At 44.8% G+C, this 13,797-nt stretch overlaps 1 protein-coding gene across 6 annotated transcripts in view; it reads right to left on the bottom strand.

The window, feature by feature from the left end:
* Positions 1–13,797, bottom strand: part of Frmd5 (FERM domain containing 5) — a 278,068-nt gene that overhangs the window by 42,615 nt on the left and 221,656 nt on the right. For all 6 annotated transcript variants that reach the window (XM_048459657.3, XM_085696325.2, XM_085696326.2 and 3 more), the window contains exon 2: positions 10,930–11,034. In XM_048459657.3, coding sequence (XP_048315614.1) covers positions 10,930–11,034 — 105 coding nt within the window. The remainder of the gene's footprint in view (positions 1–10,929; positions 11,035–13,797) is intronic.

Genomic DNA, 13,797 nt, shown 5'->3' with positions numbered 1-13,797 from the left:
TCTGCCCGGAGGAAAAGCAACCCCAAAGCTTATGAAGAGAAGTTTGGAGAGGGAAGTGGTATTCTGAAATAAACATCCATGAGGAACCAGCTGTGAAGGGGAAAATCGTTCCTGCTTCAGGTGCCATTCCCAGGCTTCCAGGAGACACCTCCCAAAGCAGGGTGCTGGAGCTTTGAGCCCTGTATCTGGCAGGTCCACAGGCATGGGTGACTATGCATGTATGTATAGTGGGCTTAGTCCTGTTCCTGGCAGGCTCACAGGCATGGGTGACTATGCATGTACGTATAATGGACTTAGTCCTGTTTCTGGCAGGTCCACAGGCATGGGTGACTATGCATGTATGTATAATGGACTTAGTCCTGTTCCTGGCAGGTCCACAGGCATGGGTGACTATGCATGTATGTATAGTGGGCTTAGTCCTGTTCCTGGCAGGTCCACAGGCATGGGTGACTATGCATGTATGTATAATGGACTTAGTCCTGTTCCTGGCAGGTCCACAGGCATGGGTGACTATGCATGTATGTATAGTGGGCTTAGTCCTGTTCCTGGCAGGCCCACAGGCATGGGTGACTATGCATGTATGTATAATGGACTTAGTCCTGTTCCTGGCAGGCCCACAGGCATGGGTGACTATGCATGTATGTATAGTTGGCTTAGTCCTGTTCCTGGCAGGCCCACAGGCATGGGTGACTATGCATGTACGTATAATGGACTTAGTCCTGTTCCTGGCAGGTCCACAGGCATGGGTGACTATGCATGTATGTATAGTGGGCTTAGTCCTGTTCCTGGCAGGTCCACAGGCATGGGTGACTATGCATGTATGTATAATGGACTTAGTCCTGTTCCTGGCAGGTCCACAGGCATGGGTGACTATGCATGTATGTATAATGGACTTAGTCCTGTTCCTGGCAGGTCCACAGGCATGGGTGACTATGCATGTATGTATAGTGGGCTTGGCTTGAGTAGGAGCTGCTGGAGCTAACGCTTGGTGCGCATCGGCTAAATACCAGCTTCTTTTGGCAAAGCAGGAAGGTGGAGGGTGTTGGTGGCAACTCTAAAAAGTTTTAACAAGAAGAGATTTCAGAGTGAAGAGGAGCTAGAGATGGCTGGTATGTGCTTCTTTTTTTCCCCCAAGAAACAAGTAGGCAATCCTTGTGTTACTCAGGTTTTTCTGGCATACTAGGGTGGTTAAAGTCTTAGTTTCTTTTTTTATTTATGTCTTTATTTTTTAAAAATATTTATTTATTTATTTATTATGTATACAATATTCTGTCTGTGTGTATGTCTACAGGCCAGAAGAGGGCACCAGACCTCATTACAGATGGTTGTGAGCCACCATGTGGTTGCCGGGAATTGAACTCAGGACCTTTGGAAGAGCAGGCAATGCTCTTAACCTCTGAGCCATCTCTCCAGCCCCTAAGTCTTAGTTTCTTGTGATAATTATCTGTTACCAACGTGTAGAATAGTATCCTGTCTCCCACGGGTGTTTATGGCTAGAATATAGATAACACTATATTTTTCACTCTCCCTCATGACACTGAAGCTTGGGGGAAGGCAGCAATGAGACCATTCTAAATCTCTGTGTGTGTATTTGTGTATCCATGTGAGTGCATGTGCCCATGGAGCCTAGAAGAGGGCGTCAGACACCTGAAATCTAAAGTTAATGGTGGCTGTGAGCTGCCGATGTGAGAGCTGAGAACCGAACTTGGGTCATCTGGAAGAGCAGGAAACGCTCTTAATGGCTGAGCATCTCTCCCTAGCTTCAGCTCATTGTAGGTCAGTTTCTCAAATCTCTGTGGGTACTTTATAAAATTCATTACTGATGATTGTTGCCTTGACATTAAGCAAGTAACTTGCTGCTTGGTAGACAGAGAAAGATGCTATTATTTGGAGGTTGACCGCTGGGAGGTAGCTTAAAGATGCTAGCTGTAAGTTCCCTGAGGACAGGAACTGACTTGTTTGCCAAATAATTACCAGGGTAAAGTGTAGTTGTGGAATGGGCAAAGGGATGGGTTCCTCAGTGCCCTCTTTCCTGACTACTTCCGCTTAGTCTCAGCAGAGATCTACAGGAAAGTAGCCCAGGCCGTGTAGACAGAATCTTGGCCTCCCTCAGTTCCCAGCTTTCACCTTCTGGGCTGGGTTCTGGGTCATGTAGTTAATGGATCCACTAAGAGCTAATTCTGTCAGCTTCACATGGTTAATCTGGGCTGACATTCTGCTCTCTTGCTTCCTCTGATCCAAGCTCCCACGAGGCTGGCAACTTATTACAGCCACTCAGCATGGTTAAGAGGCCCTTCTCACATTACACGGCCCACCGCAGCTCTGCTTCGCAGGGAAGCCGAGGCTAGAGGGGCAATCGCACAGAAGCAGCTGGAGCCTGGAGCCTTGCCTGCGAAGGTGCAGGAGGCCTATCTGGGTCAAAGCATGATAGGCCTGTACAGCGAGGAGAACACAGCACACGTCAGGGATGCAGTAACAGAACACCCTACACTGACAGGTGAGACAAATAAAAGAAGATAGAAATGATAAGGAGCGGCTCAGACCTGTGGTCTGCAAAGGGAAGATGAGCCAAGTGACAAGGAGGCTCCGCCCCTTGGCAGTAGCGAGAGCCAGCCTTCCTCTGGACAGCCTGAGAGCTCAGGAGTGGACTGAAGTCGGAGAAAAGTTGTCACAGCTTGTCTGAGGGGCTTTAGGGATCCAGCGGAGAAAGCCTGAGATTGTTCCAGCAATATGGTGATTGAGTCCCAGAACGAACAGCAAACTGATAATGTGAGGTGAGACCAGGGAAAGAGGCAAGATTCAGAGGGAGACAGATCAAAGGGGAACAATCTTCACACCCTGAGGCTTGGAAGGGTGCAAAAAAGGTCAGAGGCTCAGGTTGAGTTGAAGCAGCAGGGCACAGCATGAGGCAGCTCCTCCACAAGAGAAGGATGGGGAGGAAGGAGCCCCAAGACGCTCAGTGAGCAAGTGGGAGGATTGAGTAGAGCTGTTGAGACCACCATGGAGCCCAGGGGAGGAGATGCACCTCACAATGCTGGGTACCTCTCCCACAAGTTAGTGGATTTAGGTAACATCATCACAGGCCGTTTAAGACCTCCCAGGACTCACAGGTCTCTGTAGTCCATGTTCCTTTTCTGAGGCCCAGACTCACCCCACTCTTAGGCTACCATGTGACTTCAGCATAACGCCTTGGAAACCACACAGTCGACAGAATCAGACCACCCTCGCCACTTACCTTGGCTGGACAACCTGTCTTAATCTACTCGTCTGGAATCTCATTGCTTGCCTTAAGGATTGCAGGGTGGAATATGCGTGGAACTCTTGGCTTAGCACCAGGTACACGTGGTGCTCAGTCCACAGGAGCCTGCAGCTAAGCTTAGCATACAGCAGACTCTCCAGAAAGGCCAAACATGTCTCCTCTTTCCCAATTGTCTTGTGTTTGCCCTCCTCTAATCTTGGTCCACTCCACATACCTCTGTTTCTCCTCAAGTGCATCCTGACCTAACTGAAGAATGAGCAACAGGACACATTTTGCCCTTTGACTTTGTATACCACAAGCTCTGGGGGAGATGAGGAGGTCTTGTTGTATATGCTCCCCTCTTTTTTTTTTTAAAGGGGAGAAAGCTTAGCTCAAACAAACACTGTGTGTGCGGTATGTGCGCATGCACGTGTGTGTGTGTGTGTGTGTGTGTGTGTGTATGAAACCCATTATTTCTAGAGAATGGGCACATACAGCAGCGAGGACAATTTCTTGCTATCCAGGCACTTTATGGGCTCACACTAAGGTCCGGAGCTAAGGGCATCATGTCAACAGAGCAGAGCAAGGAACAAACTTTGAGGGCCAATCTCCAAACTCTGATGTTGCTCACAGCTCACCCAGGCAGGGAGGGACGAGTTAAGCACATTAAGAGTTGGGCAAGGGCTAGTCAGAGGAAACCCACATGGTAGGTTTCCTAGAGTCTTTCAGAAAACTCACATCTTTGGTACACAACCCTAAACATGACCTAGAGTACAAAGTGGCTCAGACAAGCAAAGGACAAGCAGTATCTGACTGTGGCACGGTGAAGGGCACAGCCACCCAGCACCTATCATTCTGGGCAGTGTTGGGACACTGTGCCTTCTCAGTCTTCCAAGGCCCCTGACAATAGCAGAGACAGTCCTGTTTGGAGCCATGAAGGAAATCCTGGACCTGAGAAGGAGGGTCCTACAGCATTTATGAATTTTTGTAGGATTTGCGATGATGTCTTTGGAGAGCGGCAGATGAGCTGGGTGGTGGGTGAGTGAGCAGGAACATACAGCCTGCCTGTGGCTACACACTTTTCCACTTCCTAGGGATGGCAACTTGCACAGCCTCCAGTCAGCAAAGGGGCGATGAATCAAAGCTGCCGGCTGGGAAGGCGAAGGTGAGCATCGAGGCACCACAAATCATTAACGCATTCCTTCAGCAAATGCTTACTGAATGCCAACTGCATTCTAAGCCCTGCACCAGCTCCATGGGAGACAGTGATGGATGAGATGTAATCTGCCTGCTCCCTTCTGGAACTTCAGCTTTTGTGGGAACAAAGGCCTTCATAACACAGTGCAAGAAGTGTATGAGGGGAGATATCAGAGGACATAGGGGCCAGAGGGGAACCTACAGCAGGGCCAGGGAAGACTTAAGTATGACAAGCTTTGGGGATAGAGAGACGGTTCAGTGGTTATAAGAGCTTGTTGCTCTTGTAGAGGACCCAGGTTCAGTTTCTAGCACCCCTGCCAGGAAGCTCACAACTGTCTGCAGCTCCAACTCCAGGGAATCCAGCATGCTCTTCTGGCCACCGAGGGCACGGGCATACACATGGCATGCGCACATAGACAAACATATATATACATAAATAAAATAAAAATAGGTCTTCAAAAAAGAAAAGGGGGGCCAGGCAGTGGTAGCACACCCCTGCAATCCTAGCACTTTGGAGGCAGAGGCAGGTGGAGCTCTGTGAATTCGAGGTCAGCCTGGTCTACAAAGTGAGTTGTTACCCAGAGAAACTCTGTCTTGAAAAAAAAAAAAAAAGAAAGAAAAGAAAGAAAGAAAAAGGGGTAGTCAGGAGAAAACTATGGAGTGTGGGAAAATGGGGAAAAGGAGAACTGAAGGCCGGAAGGCTGAAAAGGGAGACAGGTTGTCTGGAGTCATAAAATCTGGCTAGACAACAGAGGGAGAAGGCGGGCTGGGGAAGTGATGCTGGAGATGATGCAGGGGCAAGGGAAATGGGCGTGCTCCTGTCTGAGACACCAGTTAGGCTCTACCTAACCATGGCAAGAATGCCTGAAATTCAGGCCAGCCCATTGACTGGAAAGGAAGCAAGAGATGCCCACTATGTGCACAGGGCTCCAGGACCCCAACACTAGTCTACCAGCTACATCTCTAGTGACATCCATGGGCAAATTGCTTAAGTTCTCGAGGCTGCCTTTCTGGCAACTGAAATGCCAGGTTTCCTCAGCTGAACTCTGGTTCAGGTGACTTTTGGGTTCAGTGCTATGCTTTGAAGCGATGATACCAACTACAGGGTCTGGCTGGTCCCTGACTCCTGAGGCTAAACTTTGAATATGAGTCACACACAACCAAAGATTCAGACCTACTAACTAGCCCTGGGCTCCATTTGTGCTTTGAATTTTGACTTACCTGTCGGGCCATATTATACAGGTCCATATTTCTACATTGTATGGCGGCCAGAATTTCAGGCCACGGTTTGCACCTGCCACACAGGAGGTGGTCACCTAGCCTTTGAGACAAACTGATGCCACCCTACATAAAGGGTCAGGATCTGCTAATGTCATTCTGCTCCTTTTTGTAATTCTGGGAGATTGCCTGGAAAGAGATGTTAATTCAGTCTACGTGACAGAGCAGGCATAGATAGGAAGACGTGACAGAGCGGGCATAAAAAGGTGTGGACATGACCACAGTCATTCTCCTGACTACCTGGGAATCAGAATGCTAATGAATTTCCCCCTCGGTTTATGTTTTCATATAAAAGCTGTTTGGAAAATAAACACGGGTGAATTTTCAGAATGTGAACTCAGGATTTCATGAGGGATCTCTGAGAAACTTCCTCCCAATAAAGTCATATGAGTTTTGTCTTTATTCTTCCCACGCCTCCCATCTGGTCTGAGAAGTAATTTATGGTCTGGGCTGGTCCCAGACCCTGACATAATGGTGCCCAGATGTGGGACTGATTGATGAATCCCAAAAAACATGGAAGAAGTGACCAGACGTCCGGAGGAGAACGTGAGAAAAAACTGCACCACAGGTGGATACGTGAGTAATGAGCTCTCAGAAATAGTGAATAGAATTTAAAGAAGTATGGAGAAGACACCAGAGAGCCTGTAAATGTATCAGCCATTGACCTCTGATGGGACTTTTAAACTTAAAAAAGCGTGGCCTGCACCGCCCGGTCCCTAGTACCCAGAAAGCCAAAGCCAAGCAGTGGACTGAGGGAGCATGTGTCCAGCCCTCCACTGCATGGCCCTGCTTCACCTAGGAGTGGACAGGCAAGTTTGCAAAAAAAAGTAGCCTCAGGGAACTGCAGTTTCGGGCCAGTTAAAGGTCTGTAATAAACAAGCAGGTTAAATATGCTTCTTTTTTACATTTCACAATTTTGCCTCTTTGTCAAAAATCTGTAGTTTGTAGGCGTGGGTGATATCAGTACCTTTGGCCTTCATATCTGTTTTTATGCCAATATCACGCTGTTTTAAGTGCTGTGGCTCTGTAGTGAAGTTTACAGTCAGAGATTGTGATGCATTCAGAAGTTCCTTGATTGTACAGGATTTTAGGATTGTTCAGGTTATCCTGAGTTTTGTTTTTCTAATGAAGTTGAGGATTGTTCTTTCGAGGTCTGTAAAGAATTTTGCTATAATTTTAATTTGCATTGAATCTGCAGAATGCTTTTGGGTAGCTATTCATAAAGGGTGATGTTTCTCTGATTTCTATCTCAACTCATTTATCATATGCATAGAAGAGATGCATTTAGGCTGTTTTCAGATTCTGGCTATGACAAAAGAATTCTGCTATGAACATAGTTGAGCACATGTCCTTATGGTATGGTTGAGCATCTTTTGTGTATTGTTGAGTTTTAAGGTAGATTGTTGCCTAATTTTCTGAGAAATTGCCACACTAGAATCCAAAGTGGCTGTGCCAATTTGCACTCCCACCAGCATTGGAGGAGTTTTTTCTTTACTCCACATTCTCTTCAGTAAAAATTATTGGCATATTTTTAATCTTGGTCATTTTTACAAGGATAAGATGGAATCTCAGAGTTGTTTAGATTTGCATTTCTCTAATGGCCAAGGATATTGAGTAATTTTTAGGTGTCTTTCAGTCATTTTAAGTTCAACTGTTGAGAGTTTTCAGTTTAGGTCCGTACCATATCCCATTCTATAGGCTGATATTATGTCTTGTTAACTATGTCCGATGCTTAGAAGCCTCTCTGTTTTAGGAAATCTCATTTATTAATTGTTTCTCTCAATGTCTGTGCTACTGAGACTGTAATTGAGATGTGCCAATGCATTTAAGTGTACTTCTAACCTTTTCTTCTGTGAGGTTCAATGTGGTTGATTTTATGTTGAGGTCTTTGATTCATTTGGATTTCAGTTTTGTGCACAGAGATAAATATGGATCTGTTTTCATTCTCCTACATGTTGATGTCTAATTAGGCCAGCATCATTAGTTGAATATGCTCTCTTTTTCCATTTTCCTATCAGTTAGGGAGACTTGCAACTTAAGAGGATAGTTTACAAACTTCTAATTAGCTATACAATGGCTAAAGCCTTAATTATAATATTCTTACTGGGAGATTTTGAGACACTAAGTAAAATTCTTAAAGGGAGCAATGAGCCAATTTCCAGTAGAGAGCTTATAGAAGCTGCCAGACAGGTACTCAAGCAGGTGGATTATAGATCAGCAGGTATACAATAATCAGCAAGTACAGTATATTAATTTTGATTAAGCCTTAGCAAGAATGTATATTAAACACAAAACTTATCTTTTTTTTTTAAAGATTTATTTATTTATTATGTAGACAGTATTCAGCCTCCATGTATGCCCGCACACCAGAAGAGGGCACCAGATCTCATTACAGGTGGTTGTGAGCCACCATGTGGTTACTGGGAATTGAACTCAGGACCTCTGGAAGAGCAGTCAGTGCTCTTAACCTCTGAGCCATCTCTCCAGCTCCCTACACAAAACTTATCTTACAGCAGTTTTATAGAAAAACAGAACGCTTTTTATGACTACACCTTCCCGTTTTGCCAGTTAAGATATTAAACTCTTAATTTAAAGCAGTAGCTTGTCTAATACAGAGGAGCAGGATGGAATCCAGGAGATGTTTTAAGAGAGTACTGACTATGACCAGTGTTTCTTTTACTAAGCAATAGATTAATTAATAATTTTAAGATAGTGATTCTTAGACAATTGTGCTTGTTCAATTTAAAGGCCAGAGTAATAATCTTTTCCCAGATGATTGTTGCTGCTATTCACACAACTATATTTTGCTAATGTTATGCTAAAGATCCCTTAAAGGATGTTATACTAAATTTTTACAAAAGGCTTTTCCAATGGAAAAACCGCATATGTGGTTAAAAATGAAAAGGCATTGTGGAGCATGATGTGGCTCATTGAGAACAAGTTAAAAGGATAAAAGTTGCAGTCGTGCTACAGACAGATCTGGCATGGTGGTGACACCAAGGTGACCTTTACTAAGGCTAGGTGAAAAAGCCCTTGCAATAAATTATAAAAAGACCCGGCCTATATTAATTTGGGGTCAAGGATGTGTTTGTGCTTTTTTTCACGATAGAAAATAGAGCTGGATGAGATGACTGCACAGACAGTGAAGGAGTGACAGACCCGATGACATCATAGCTGCAAACGCCCCCATAGAGGAGTAGGAGAGGAGCCTGTGGTCCAGTCTTCCCCACCCCCACAGAGAGGAGTGCCTGGTCTGGGGACCTGGGGCCACCACTCTGTGCTGCAGGGAGCCATGCTGCTCTGAGGGACACAGACTCAGAGATCCTGCTGCATAATGACTACAATTTTCTTTCTTTTCTTTTTAAAAAATATTTATTTATTTATTGTGTATACAATATTCTGTCTGCATGTATACCTGCAGGCCAGAAGAGGGCACCAGACCTCATTACAGATGGTTGTGAGCCACCATGTGGTTGCTGGGAATTGAACTTGGGACCTTTGGAATTAACCGTTGAGCCATCTCTCCAGCCCATGACTACAATTTTCTGCAGTCTGAATCCTTTTTGCTTTGGATCTGAAATGCAGACTGAATACATGACTGTTTTAGTCTCTGGGACACAGAACTCATTTTCATTAAAATATTGGACCTGAGAACTAAGACCTAAGCTTTCCTTTTAGGGAAAGAAAGACTCAAAATAAGGAATGGCTGAAGCCCCCCTTCACTTAAGAGGGGGGCAGCCTGAGGGTTTAACTGCGACTCAGAGCCTGGAACTGGTATTTGATAACAGCAACATCATTATACTCTCACCCGTCCGAAAAGCTTTCCCTGTCTTTTGATTAATATGGATTTAAGGAAATTGTGATATGTTAAATTAATGGATTTATTGTTAATTCCCATTATAGAATTATGGTAGTGACCTGATAATGTTTCTAACTTCTTATAAGATGTTGAGGAAAGTCTGATGGGCCCTATACATGTTTGGATTTAATTGTGGATTTATTATTAATTATGGTATTTACCTGATAATGTTTGTAACTGCTTATAAGATGTTGAGAAAGGTTTGATACACTCTGTAAATGTTTGAGTTTAATGAATATGTTAACAATTTTAGATTTTGATACAATTTAAAATTTAAGAGGTGCTCTAGACCAGCTGAAGAAACATTTTCAACTCAGGTGATCCTCCTCTTCTTTAAATAGGTGACTATAGTCTTTAGGAGTATGATTATTCATAAAACATTATGATTTCTCCTGACAAGAAAGGATGGCTCCAAGACACAGAGCCCAAAAGTATCTTTCTCCCTTAATCTCTTTTCTTTGCAGAGGTTAGGAGTCAGTGACAGGTTTGAAGTTTCTCCTCCCCAGGTGCCTAAGACAGTAGCTCTCATAAAGATGCCTGGTTTCCGAAGACAGGTAAATTTGGGTAAATGGAGAAGTCTGCCTAAGACGGATGTAATCATCTGTCCTGTTGCAGAAGCACAGGTTTTATTAAAATTAATAAGAGAGTGGATTGTAGGGCCATATTATACAGGCCCATGTTTCTTTTTTAAATTTATTATGTATACAACATTCCTTCCCTGTGTGCCTGCAGGCCGGAAGAGGGCACCAGATCTCATTATAGATGGTTGTGAGCCACAATGTGGTTGCTGAGAATTGAACTCAGGACCTCTGGAAGAGCAGCCAGTGCTCTTAACCACTGAGCTGTCTCTCCAGCCCCCGCCCCCAAATTTTTACATGTATGGTGGCCAGAATTTCAGGCCACGGTTTGCACCTGCCACGCAGGAGGTGGTCACCTAGCCTTTGAGACAAACTGATGCCACCCTAAATAAAGGGTCAGGATATGCTAATGTCATTCTGCTCCTTTTTGTAATTCTGGGAGATCGCCTAGAAAGAGATGTTAATTCAGTCTATGAGACAGAGCAGGCATAGATAGGAAGACGTGACAGAGCGGGCATAAAAAGATGTGGACGTGACCACAGTCATTCTCCTGACTACCTGGGAATCAGAATGCTAATGAATTTCCCCTTAGTATAAAAACTGCTTGGAGAATAAACACAGGTGAATTTTCAGGATGTTAACTCAGGATTTCATGAGGGATCTCTGAGAAACTCCTTCCCGATAGAGCGATGTGAGTTGTGTCTTTATTCTTCCCACGCCTCCCCTCTGGTCTGAGAAATAATTTATGGTCCAGGCTGGTCCCAGACCCTGACACTTACCCGCTGCTTATCTGGGTCCACAAAACGAATCCCAAAGTAGTCTTTCTCAAGTAGGTTCAGGTGGTGGCAAAGGAGGTCAAACAGGTACTGGCCTTTGGCATCTCTCTGCAAAGAAAGCAAGCTCCATTGAGAAATGTACACTCTTCAGGGTGACTTTGTGTGTGTGTGTGTGTGTGTGTGTGACATAAGAGGTATGTGCATGTGTGTGCACACATATACATTTGTGTGCAACTCTTTAGAGTGAACTGTGTGTGTACGTGTGTATGTGTGTGTACATGTATATATGAGTACATCTGGGTATTGTGTGCATGTGTGTGCACACATATGCATTTGTGTGCAACTCTTTGGAATGAACTGTGTGTGTATGTATGTATGTGTGTGTACAAGTATGTATGAGTACATCGGTGTATTATGTGTGTGTGTACATGCACACATGGAATCTGAAGCTCACTGACTTAGCCAGACTGGGTGGACACAAGCTTCTAACACTGTGATATCTCGCTTTTGATTTTGTTTTTATGGTTATGAGGATGATTTATGAATTGCATGTGGATATGAAGATGGTGTCCACCCATAAGTGTCTTCCACAGTGTGATGTTTCACATATTCTCTGGCATTTGGAGGCTTTTTAGCACCTGGGAGAAAGTCAACAACTTCCTACCACAGAGATATGAGAATTCTTGAATTCATCCACTGTTCTTTATCCCCATTGCCAAATTCCGTAGTTCAAACCACAGCTGTCCTGCAGCTGGAATACTTCCTGAGCCTTCTAGTACATTCTCTTTCACGCTTGCCCTCCTTGCTCAGTCCTTCTTCACACAGTAACCAGAGTGATCATGACTTAGACATCGCACCTTGTTTGCTGAATAAGACAAGCACAGTCTAAGCTACTCAAATGTATAAAAGAATATGCTATAAAGTTAGCTGCTATTCCCTCCTAGTCCCCGTGGTCTTCCTAGGATCAGCCTGCAAACACTGTTATGTAGGAGTCTATATATAGGTACATCTATAAGCATGGATGTCACCTCTTTTTTAAATGCAATATATATATTTAAATAATATATATATTTTAAATGCAATATATTGCATTTAAAAAGAGGTATACATATACTTCATACATACATATATATATACACACACACACATATGTGTGTGTGTGTGTGTGTGTGTGTGTACCATGGTGAATGTGTGGAGGTCAGAGGACAACTTCCAGGAGTCAGCTCTCTTCCCACCACATGAGCCCAGGGATTAAAACCTGGATCATCCAATCAGACTTGGTGGCGGGCCCCCTTATCTGCTGAGCAATTTTGCTGACCCTTAAAATACATTTATAACACATTTGCTTCTAGTACTGGAGATCCATGTGCTCTTTGCCTGGACTTCACTCTACACCTCAATTATACATACTATTTCTTGTTTTTTTTTTTCTTTTGGTCTTCTCCTGGAGCTATTTTGCAAACCCTTCTATAGTAGTCCACACAGCTATGTCTCAGAGTTTTCAACCACTGTAAGCAATCTAATGAACCTAATGTTATTCACCCAGGTCACATTCCTAATCTATACAAGTAATGTGGTAGTGATTTTTAGTTACACTACTCACTTCTGCCTAAACCATAAGTGTCTTCCCCATTCTCAGAACAAAGCCCTAAGTCTGGTCAGAGCTGTAATGTCCTACATAGCCTAGTTCTTGCCTCTTTCTGAACTCACCCAAATCTCTCTCCACCCCACTCTGACAACAGCCTTCCTGCTCCCAAGCTGGCTGAAATTCTTCTGCTCCTGTGCTTTTGCATTCCTGTCTGGGGCACAATTCTCATAGCTCTCCTCGCCCTGACATTCTGAGGTCCTGGAGCCAAAGCCCCTCTGCAAAGGGCCTTAGGATGGCTGTCGCCCGAACTCTGCATCTCGCCTTCCTATTTGTGTCCCTGGCGACACCCACAGCACTCCGTTATCTTACTGACTTCTTCCCTTCTTTCTCTCTCACCTGCTTCTTTTGAGCAGCCTCCCCCAGAACTCAATGCAAGGTCTTAGGCAAGATGGGCAGGGCTTCATCGTATCTGTTGAATAAACTCTCAATAAAGAGAAGGTAGCCTGGCTGAAAGGTTACATAAAATATTAACTCAGACCTTCTACTTCCTAGGCCTGCCTGGGTACCCTTGGTAAGCCAGGAGGAGAATGATTTACAGGCCACTGTAAGTCATATCTGGAGCTCTGCAAAGCTTCTCTCTTTGCAACTGTCCCAAGTTGCTCTGCAGCTCGCCTCAGATGCCCTTTGGTACATTGACCAATTGCCAATGTCTTCTAAGTGCCAAAGACCCTAACCGGTGAAATGGCCTGGCCCATGGGTAATCACAGAAGGGCCTGCCCCTGCTCCAACAACAGGTACATTATTAAGATTTTCACGCAAGGCTCATTCTTCACCTCCTCTCTTCCGCTGGCTTACCCTCCACTATGGACGCTGGCTTACCCTCCACTATGGACGCTGGCTTACCCTCCACTATGGACGCTGGCTTACCCTCCACTATGGACGCTGGCTTACCCTCCACTATGGACGCTGGCTTACCCTCCACTATGGACGCTGGCTTACCCTGCACTAGGGACGCTGGCTTACCCTACACTAGGGATGCTGGCTTACCCTACATTAAGGATGCTGGCTTACCCTACACTATGGATGCTTTCGCCCTCTACCAACATTATTTGCGCCATGGTAGTGACTGCCTGGTGAGCAGCTAACCTGAATTCTAGTGGCCGAAGAAGCTCATTTACAACCAGACCAAAACCTGGGGTAGAGAAAAGTGTGAGACAAATGCTGTGTCACTGGTTACCCAGGAAAAACAGGCAGCTGTGCTAATAGGTGACTGCCATTCAGTC

Source organism: Myodes glareolus, chromosome 10, assembly GCF_982192425.1.
Source record: "Myodes glareolus chromosome 10, mMyoGla1.1, whole genome shotgun sequence".
NCBI lineage: Eukaryota > Metazoa > Chordata > Mammalia > Rodentia > Cricetidae > Myodes > Myodes glareolus.
This window is presented reverse-complemented; position numbering and strand designations above follow the sequence as displayed.